General features: G+C 30.9%; 1 protein-coding gene across 1 annotated transcript in view; it reads left to right on the plus strand.

Annotated features, from left to right (window-relative positions):
* Positions 1 to 9,899: 9,899 nt before the first annotated feature.
* LOC125844570 (extensin-like) overlaps positions 9,900 to 10,684 on the plus strand; it is a 2,204-nt gene continuing 1,419 nt past the window's right edge. The window contains exon 1 of the mRNA XM_049523878.1: positions 9,900 to 10,677. Coding sequence (XP_049379835.1) covers positions 9,900 to 10,677 — 778 coding nt within the window. The remainder of the gene's footprint in view (positions 10,678 to 10,684) is intronic.

Here is a 10,684-nt window from a genome sequence, read left to right on the forward strand (position 1 = left end):
TAAATCCTACTCAGTACTCCCTCTTACTCGTGTCTGGTCATGTTTATCTCATATATATCCTGTTTTTCTCTTTTTTTATTTATTTATTTTTTAAGTTACTACCCTGTTCATCTCTTCCTTTTAACTTGTATTCTTAAAAACTTCTTCATTAACCCCACCCCGGAGACGGCCAACAAGACGTCCTAATTTTCGGACTTTTTTAAGGCCTTAGAAATATCCTAGGACTTTACAGGTTAATCCATCATTGTTATTAAGAAGTTAAAAGTCTAACCATATACTGAGGGTAGTTTTATACTACAAACATATTTACATACTTATCATTAAGCAAATATTATTTCAAACATACATAATTTACATATATATATATATATATATATTTTTTTTTTTTTGGAAAATACAGGAAACATAAAGACTTACATGACTTAGACGGAGAGAGGTTTCCCTTTCGGGAACCCCGACTAACTCTTACACACTTAAAACCAACTCTTTTACAAACTGGATATTACAAGAGGGATTTTAGGACTTTTTGGATTGAGTAGTTGAGATCGTTTTTCTAAACATTGGGAAGGGGAATATGTTGTGTGTTTCTTGCTGGTTTTTCTTTCTTGTTTTTTCTTAAGTGTGGAGGAGTGTCTTTAAATAGAGGTTGAAGGGGACTTAGCATAAGGCGGGGAAGAATCCTAATGGCCAAACGTGGCCGTCACACTAAGATAATGGAATAAAATGTAACGGCCTAAAATTGGCCAACGCTTTTACAAGATTAGCTCAAATAATTCATGTCGGGTACACATTTGGGCCCCATCGCACATGCATTATTTTCACTTCACAAAATTTTTACACAAACTAAGACGCGAGCTTATAAGTTTTTTCCTCCTTGGAGGATAGTGATAAAGTAAGCACTCACACGACAAATGTGGGCATACCCACATGGCACACTTTTATTCCTACTTTAAATTATTGTCTTGTTTTGTCTTGTTCTCCTTCTTCTTTCTTCAGTTCTTCAGGTATCAAAGTTGTGAAGAGCTTCGGAATCAAAACTCATTCCTGAATCATCATCTGCATTGGGATTTTGAGCATCTTGATAATATGAATGTTCCCGATAGTCTTCTTCTCCTGAACTGTTGGATCTGGTTATGTTATTATTAGTATTTCTTGGACTAGTATTATGTCTGTTTCGTTCTGTATCTGGTACTAGTCTGTCTCCGTTTGGATCTGGATTTGGTGGAGTAATTACATGTTTATCTTGTCCTTGTTGGAAAAACTGTTCTAAAGTCTTTTTTATTATGCTCTCTATTTTATCATTCTTTTTCTTTTTATGGAGCATAGTCTTCTTTGTTGTTGTCTCTATCTGAATAAATGATCTGGGTAACCTTCGCCTGGATGAAGAACCTTCACCTTCACTTTTTGGCAAAGTGACAGCCATAAACGGGTTTGATGTGTCTTTACCGGCTACTGTTTGAACCGGACTAGCTGTATCTTTATTATCCAATACAGTGGATCTTTTTGCATTCGTTGGGGAATGCACACCCTGCTCATCCATTTTTTCGAGAGATGGAAAACTCCTTTTTGAGGTCTGTGTACTGCTATCAATCCTCTGAATGGAGTCTTTACCTTTGAGTGATTTTATCTGCTCCATTAGTTTAGTGTTCTCTTGGAGTAATGCTTCCACCTTTGCATTTAATCTTTTGAAGGCCTCGGTCATTGAAGAACAATGGTCACAAAAGATTATTTTGTCTGTGTCTTTTTGGATATTGTATTGAGGGGTCTTTTGGGGATTTTGTCTGAGGGCTGGAGAGATATAGTAATTTGGACCAAGTATCCCTCTTGCATAATCTAGTGCTTCAGTAAAGTCATTAAAACCTTTAAAAAGAGGAGTTTTAACTCCGTTTATAGACTCTACTACTTCTATCCATGTTTGAAAAATACCGTTAGTCTTACCATGTATTACCACATAATATTTAAATTTATTCTTTCTACTTTTGTCTATAAAATATTGACATAAAGCATTTAATGAAGCTATAAAATATTTATTGTCTTTCTTATTATATGCCATCCATAAATTGTCTACTAAGCATTTCTGAGGTTTGTCTAACACACATTCTGGCAATTGTCTAAAAGATAAATTCGAATTCGGATAACATAGTAAATTATGCTTACCGAAGTACATACGATCCATCACCTCTATTGATAGTGTCTGAGGTCTAAACTTCATATTACTTAATACAGTCTCAGCATATGAGTCTGATGCTGAGGCTACTCCTTTGCCTTTGTCTGTTGAACTAGTCGGTCTCATGCTGAAACAAATATATGGTTAAGTTATTTTAATATTTAATCTGCTAAACTGTTATCCTTTCCTTTTATATATTCAAAAATAACATTTGGATAAATGGATATAGTATCCATAAAATTTAGCCATCTTCTCTTGCTACTAGCTTTTTGATTTATTTTTTGATGAAATTTAACTATGGCTTCACAGTTAGTTCGTACTAATATCTCATTTTTATTTAAAATATATAACTTAAAACTATTAAGACCATATATTATTGCTAAAACTTCGGCATCTATACTGCTCATATTTCCTTTCTCTTTATATTTTCCACTTTGATAAGCACAAATTTTTTCTTCTATCTTGTCGCTGTATTTATTGGGTCTAGCTTTTAACATAGCTCCCCATCCTTGGAAACTACCATCGGTTTCAATTATTAAATAATCAGTTTCTAGTGGTATACTTAATTTCAGAATATTTTTAACTTTTTCTTTAATTCGTTGGACTAATTTAATGTCTTCTATATTGAAATGTTTTTGCCCTTTGCAACCTGTTTTAGAGTATAGTGGTCCTTCTAGTTTTCCTAAATCTTTAATAAAATTCCTAGTATAATTTACTAGTCCTAAAAAAATTTGTGAATCTTTTGTATTGTCTAATTTATCTGGCATATCTAAAACTTTTGTTGCTATATGTGGTTGTAATTTAATTTTACCTTCTCCTAATGTTACTCCTAGAAAATTTATATGGTTCTTACATAATTCCATTTTCTTTTTACTTACTATTATTCCATTTTTCACAAATAATCTAAACACTGTCTGTAGATGTCCTAAATGTTCTTTAATATATTTACTAAATATTAATATATCATCTACATATACTAAGACAAACCTTTTATAGTCACCAAATATAGTGTCCATTTTTCTTTGAAATATTGGAGGGGCAGTTTTTAGTCCAAATGGCATGGCTAACCATTCAAAATGTCCTTCCGGGCATGTGAATGCTGTCCATTCTATACTTTCTTCATGCATTTTTACCTGCCAATATCCTGACTTACAGTCGAATTTACTAAATATTCTTTTTCCTTGGATTCGATTGATTAATTCATTTTTATCAGGTAATTTATATGCATCAGTTCTTGTATTATCATTAAGTCTTTTGTAATTAATTACCATTCTTGCTTTACCTCTTACTATTTCACTATGATTTCTAACCATAAATGCTGCTGATCTATGTTTTGATGTAGATCTTCTTATTACTCCTAAATTTAGTAATTCTTTTATTTGTACACTAAAGTCTTCCAAGTCTTGATTAGTTGCTTCAATGGCCGCTGTTTTTATTATGTATTCAAGGTTTATGATATTTAATTTACATACTACTTTATTATTTTCCCAGTATTTTAAAGGTTTTTCTCCTATTATTTCCATTTCGTCTAATATTCTTACTATGTTTTCTAAGTCCTTAGGACTTCTAATTGTACCTATCCTGTTGATTCCTGTTTGAAAATTATAGAATTCACTTTCTACTTCTATTAGAGTATAATCTTTTTCTCTTATATCATATTCTTCTTCTTCCTCGTACTGTTCTGTTTGGCCTAAATCTTTACAACATTGACTTTTATCTTTACAGTTTTTACAACAAATCTGTGAACTATCATTTTCAGAAGTGCTTGGAGATATACCAGCTTGTCTTCCTTTTGTTTCAAATTTAATAGTTTGTACCGGTGTATAAGTAAGATGCTTAAAGAATATTACCCCATCTCTTGTAATTAATGTTCCCCCGTTATTTTGTAGCATAAATTTTAATCCTAATACAAAATCTACATTTATGTTTAGATCTCTTACCCATATCCTGTCAAGTGTATACATTGGTTTATAAAATTCATTACATGTATTAATAAAACTTACCTGAGTCTTTCCGATATAATGTTGGTAGGTATTGTATGTTCCGTCCATTTGCATTGCTGCAATTGGCTTGTCTAACGTCCTGATTAATTTTGGGGGTAAAATCTTTTTGTTTATTATACTACCTGTACATCCTGTGTCTACTAATGCTAAAGTTTCTAACTCAATATCTTGTATTTTAAGTCTGGCTAAGACTTTAATAATAGTGAATTTTTTATCTTCATTACATATGAAATTCTCATAATGGTTTTCTCTAGTTTCTATGTTCATCAATTCTGCTTCTTGGGTAGATGTGTTGTACATCCCCCGTTCTTCTGTTCTTTGAACCGATTCTGTATTTTCTTCAAGTTTTTGTTTTCCTTTTTCTAACGACATTACTTTTTGCTCGAGTTCGTTTATTCTATTTTCTAATGTTATTAGTCGTAAATTTATTGTATCATTATTTATATCTATCTTTTCACGTCCTTTTATTTTTATTTTCAACAGATTTTCTATGCATGTGATACATCCTTCAGCATAGCAAAACTTACATTTTGCCCTTTTTTCTCTACTTGGATACCATTTACATAGAATACATTGGTTACTATCTATTCCTTTATTCCTTTCAAATTCATGGGTACATTCTTGTAAAACATTCATCATTGTATTTATTTGTAATTCTTCTAAGTCTATATTTTTAAATTCTAGTCCTATCTCATTTATTAATTCTTCATTAGCTGAATCTAACTCATCAGATCGTGTTGTTTCTTCTATTTCTACACTTACTATAGAATATATGCTTTCATTGTCTGACATGTATTCATCTACATTAATTAAAGTTTCTTGAAAATCTTCTATTAATTGAGAATTTCTAGTTCTACTATTATTTCTTTTAGGACATACATTTGCTAAATGTTCTATACTTCCACATGTGAAGCATTCTAGCTTATTTTTATAATTTCTATCATTTCTATATTTTCGAACATGTCTATCTTTGTTTAGATAAGGTTTCCTGGCTGCAGATTTTCTTAAATAGTATTTTTTATTATACTGCTGATTATAGTAGGGTTTGTATTTTTTGTATCTTTTCTTAGGTTTATTTTGTCCTTTATCATAACTTTGGGTTGTATAGATGACATTCTTACAGAAACTTATTTCATTCTGTTTTAGTTGTTTCTGTATTTGTATATTTGTGCATTTTTCTGTTAAGACTTCCATTATATGTTGTACTTTGTGTCCTATAGACCATTTACCGTTTGAATTCTGTATTACTCCTTCTCTTTTATACCATCTTTCTTCTATTTCTCTGCCTAAGGCTCCTGGTAGTTTATTAAATAACTTTTTTCTTAATTCTTCATCAAAAGAGTTCCCACTAATTGTACAATAATAATAATAATCTTTAAGAAAGTTTTTTATGTGAAACCAACTTGTAATGCTTAACTGTTCTAGGTGTATCAAAGCATTTCTTTGTAAGACTACTAAGCCACTATTAGGGTCTTCTCCTGTAATTAAACTGTGTATTTTATTTGTAAAATTATACGGGTTTGCTCCCAGGTTTACTAAAGCTTGGAATTCTTCTGGGAAATTAGATTTATATGCTTCCCATAAGGCCTTTGCAGATTCTCCTAAAAAGGTTTCCATATATTTATACATTGTTTCTGCGTCTGCATCTTGGTATGTTTTTATATAGTCTGCTACTACTATTCCTTTCCATAAATCTATTACTGCATTCCACATTTGAGGGTCATGTGCTGCTATGTTTAATATTTTTCCTTTACTTCCTCCTTCTTGTAACCTAATAGGTTCTTCTATAGGCATCCTTCTACCCATTGGTCTTACGTTTTCAGTTACTGTGTCTGGGTTTACTCTATAGACTCGTCGTCTTGGTACATTTCCTATACTTGTGTCTACTGTATGGTGTTGAGAAGTTCGTTGGAATGGGCTAGCACTTGAACTAGTAGATTCCATAAGCTCTTTTTAACTTATTATAGAATCTCTTTCTATTTCCTCTTTACTTTCATACAGATTTTCTAGTATTGTTTCAAGGTTTTCTATTTTGTCTTGGTTATTATATTCTTTTCTGTATCCTAGATTATCAGTTCTAAATTCGCATGTTTTAAAATGTCTGTCTACTTTAAATATATCCATATTTCCTGTTTTACATCCTTTACATTTAAAGGTTATATCTGTATTATTATTATATCTTATTTCGGCTTCTTGCAAAGCTTCATCTACTTCATATCCTTCTTGTATTATTTCTACATTCATAAACTCTTTTTCTTCTTCTAATTCTAACTCTTCTTCTAAGTTCGTTTGATTAGAATAACTATAATTTGTGAATCTAATAGATGTTTCTCCTTTTGTATTAGTATACATTAGATGAGATTCTGGTATGAGTACTTTCTTTTTATTAAATTGTTCTAGGTTCCATTCTAATCCTGCATATTCTTCTGGATTTATTTTTATTGGTTTTATTAATTTTATTCCTTTGTTACCCATTACCTCTACTACATCTTCTACTTTTAATCGAAACCTTGTATTACTTTTAGATGCAACTTTTCCAATGAAACCTATACACATTAGTAAATTATTTCCGCTACTCATTTCTTCGTAGCCTTTAGTCTGGATTCCTATTTTTATGTGCTTTCCAAACTCTCCTAAATTAATCATAAAATCTGGGCTAATATAGAATATTCCTCCATTATTGGTCATGTCTACTTCTGTTAACCCTATGATTGATTTCTTTAAGTCAGACCATCTATCATCGTATATTACTATTAATACTTTAGTTCCTAGATTTTTTCTGGTTAATCCTTTTAATCCTACTACTATTAAGCCCATGTGCATTAATGTTAGTCTGTTATGTATAATTCCTCGTAAGGATTCTGGGTTTATTAAATTCATAGTAGCTATTTCTTTTCCTATGGCTGAAATTTGTTCTTCTCTATAATGTCTATATAGCTGATTGCTTCTTTCAAAATATCCTGTATCATATAATATTTTGGGGTTTAGTAGATTCAACTGATTCTGTTGGAATATTCTTAGGTCTTTATCTATATCTATTACTTCATTTAACTCCTGGATTTGTTTATCTTCTTGCTTATTTCTTGTTAATATTCTTGATATAAAACTATTTCCTATTCTATTATCGGAAAAACTTACTCGTGGTCTTTCTTCGGTTGTTGTTCTTCTACCTGAAAGAAAGTCCATTTTTGAGATTTTCGAACTATAGTTGGTCTCTCTTTAGGTGGAGTAATTTCAATATTTTTTAATTGATTTATTAATTCTTCTATTTCAGTATTTTTAGGTTGTTCTTTTATAACTTCTTTTTCTTTAATTATTTTATCTAATTTTTTATTTAATTCTATCAGTAATACTATTATAGTGTTATTCTGTTTAATAATTATTTGATCTGATTTACTTGAAGGTTGGTGGTCAGACAGTACTCCTACTCAGTACTCCCTCTTACTCGTGTCTGGTCATGTTTATCTTATATGTGTCCTGTTTATCTTATAATGTATACTAATCCAAAATACAGAACTTATTAACAAACATATATATATATATATATATATATATTTTCATGACAGAAAACAAATCACATGTCTGTCAAAACATTGTACATTAAATTAATTTCCAAACACGGTATATATGAATTCAAAACAAACCTATGAAAAAAAGAAGAGCAAAACAAAAGATAAAAAAATTCTAGTGAAGACATGGTGGAAATATCTATTTTAAAAGCTTATGAAGAAAATAAAATAATTGAAAAGAGGACATGTTTGCTTTATCTCATGAAAAGTTGAATAAAAAAAAAAGAGTAAATATAGAGTAGATAGGAAAGAACAAGGAGAACAATAAATTTAATGTATAACTTAATGAAAAGTAAAAAATTATTTGACTTATTGAAAAGTAAAAGATCACTAAGAGATTTTAGAGAATATACTATTAAAAAACACTATAATTAATTATAAATTTCTTCGCTGGTCTGTTATTTAGTTTGTAGCTAATGAAAATTTGTTGCTAATTCATCACTAAGTAGGATTATCGATCGATTTTGCTGTTTAGCTACAAAATTTATCCGTAACTAAATCCAGTTTTTTTAGTAGATGAAAGATGAGGGAAATTGTAAGAAACGGAATGGAATAAAAACGTTATGTGTAGCTGTGAAATGATCATTCATTAAATCGTAAGCGATTCAGTATAAATGGAAGAAGCTTTGAATAAATGCGTTGGAACTTGCTAATCGGAAGAGAAAAAAACAAAGCAATGCCAAAAACTCGATGAAAATAAAAGACTTTTAGCTAGCAAGATAGTACAAAAAAGTTGATTCTAGTAATTTGCTAAATCTATCTCCAAACAGAATGCTATTAATAACTTAAATTACTAGCTTCTTATCTCCCTAACTAACCTTAAAATCCATGTTAGATTACAACAAATATTTATCTCCAAACAGAATGTTATTAATGACTTAAATTACTAGCTTCTTACCTCCCTAACTAACCTTAAAATCCATGTTTGCATATTGATTTCAGATATATTTTTTAATTTTTTAAAAAAGAAATACTTTTGAAATTTACAAATTATATAAGCCATAAACGTTTATGTGATCATAAATTATCTCGTTAAAGATAAAATGATAAATTTAAAATTAAATTCTTTCCAAACACAAAATATTCATGTTGAAATAAACTAGAATTAAAAAATATGTCACATAAAATGTAACATTGAACATAATTAATTAAACTAACTGTAAGCTTCATAGTAAATAGTAACTATACATGATAAGCTCCAAACAAAAATTTGTAAATCAAATTGAAATGAAACAAAATAATCTTTTAATTAAGGTTTTCAAAGTATCATTTAATCATCTTGAAATCTTAACTAATTGTAAACTTCACAATTGCTATACTAAAGTTTGTGTATTGCAAATATTGGGAAATTCACATTTCGACCACATTTAAAACATTATTCGCATCATATCAATAAAAAAATATAGTCACACTATTCACATTCACAATTTTTTAAAATTGAATATGACTTCACCATTATGAGCGATACATTTCAACCAATACCTATGCAATTCACTATCTTGAAATACAACTAAGTAAATCTTTAATTAAGATATCATTTGATCATCTTAAAATCAGAGTTATTACAAATTTATTATACTTTTCTGAATATCTATATATACTTATAAATTAAAAAAAGATATATCATTTATGATTTAATTATTTTGTGTACACTTTACCACCCCTTCAGCTCATAATCCAAGAAACAATCTTAGATTTGATCAAAAGATGTAACAATTCAATTTAAGAAATTGTCGACATTAATTTTTATATTTTATTTTTACTTTATTCAAGAAACTTCAAAAGCTTTACAACTCTACAAAAAGCTAAAATAGTAGTAATTCCAAGCCAAAAATAGGTGAATATCTTTATTACCATCTTATCTCCAACTAACTAACTTATTAACTCTTTCATTACTACAAAGGAAATTTTTCAAAGTTACTTTTCCCACCATGAAAACTTGACATTCGTCTTCACAAAACTTTAGAACATGCAGAAAAATCCAATGCTAAAACCTCCCTCATCTTGACACGAATTCGTATTTGATAATGGTTCTCTCAAGTTTTTTTAGTATAAAAGCTCGAACTTACCATCTCAATATCTACATTCAATCAAAGTAATATACTGTGAAGAAATGTTAGTACATTAGAGCTCACCTCTATGACTATTAACTTTCATACAATGAAAAACTCGACTCTGTTTAACAAGCAATTTTGTGTTTCTCTATGTTTTCTTGTGTTGTTTTTCTCTGTTGCTGTAGCGCAAGAGCTTCTTTTTAATGGAGATGTTTCCAAGAAATGTAAGGAGGGAACAGGATCCAGTTACCTTTGTTTTTGGGGTAGCGATAAAATTGTTGCGGATAACAATTTTGCTCCATCCCTTTTGCGACAATCAACCTTGAATTCACGAGTATATACTGAGCCTGCATATGTATACACACCTCCACAACCTTCATCCTTTATCTATGAGACTCCTTCAAGTCCACAAAGAAAACCTCCTAAAGTACCTAAATATCCTTATCCATCATATAGGCCCTTTCAGAAAGTGTCTTATGCAAATTATCCTCAACCAAAGGTCTATAGGAGATCACTATTAAAAATTCTACCAAGTTCAGCTTATGACCAACCTCCTCCAGCATCTCCACCACCTCTTCAAACACCTCCTACTTACCAGCCACCACCCCCTCCAGTCTACAAACCTCCACCAAGCCCACCACCCGCTCCTGTCTACAAACCTCCAACAAGTCCATCGCTTCCTCCACCGCCCCCACCAACCCCACCACCCCCTCCTGCCTACAAACCTCCACCAAGTCCATCGCTTCCTCCACCACCTCCACCACCACCACCTGCCTATAAACCTCCACCACCACCACCACCACCACCTGCCTACAAACCTCCACCAAGTCCATCGCCTCCTCCACCACCCCCACCATCCCCTCCTGCCTACAAACCTCCACCAAGTCCATC

Source organism: Solanum stenotomum, chromosome 11 (assembly GCF_019186545.1).
Source record: "Solanum stenotomum isolate F172 chromosome 11, ASM1918654v1, whole genome shotgun sequence".
NCBI classification, from domain to species: Eukaryota; Viridiplantae; Streptophyta; class Magnoliopsida; order Solanales; family Solanaceae; genus Solanum; species Solanum stenotomum.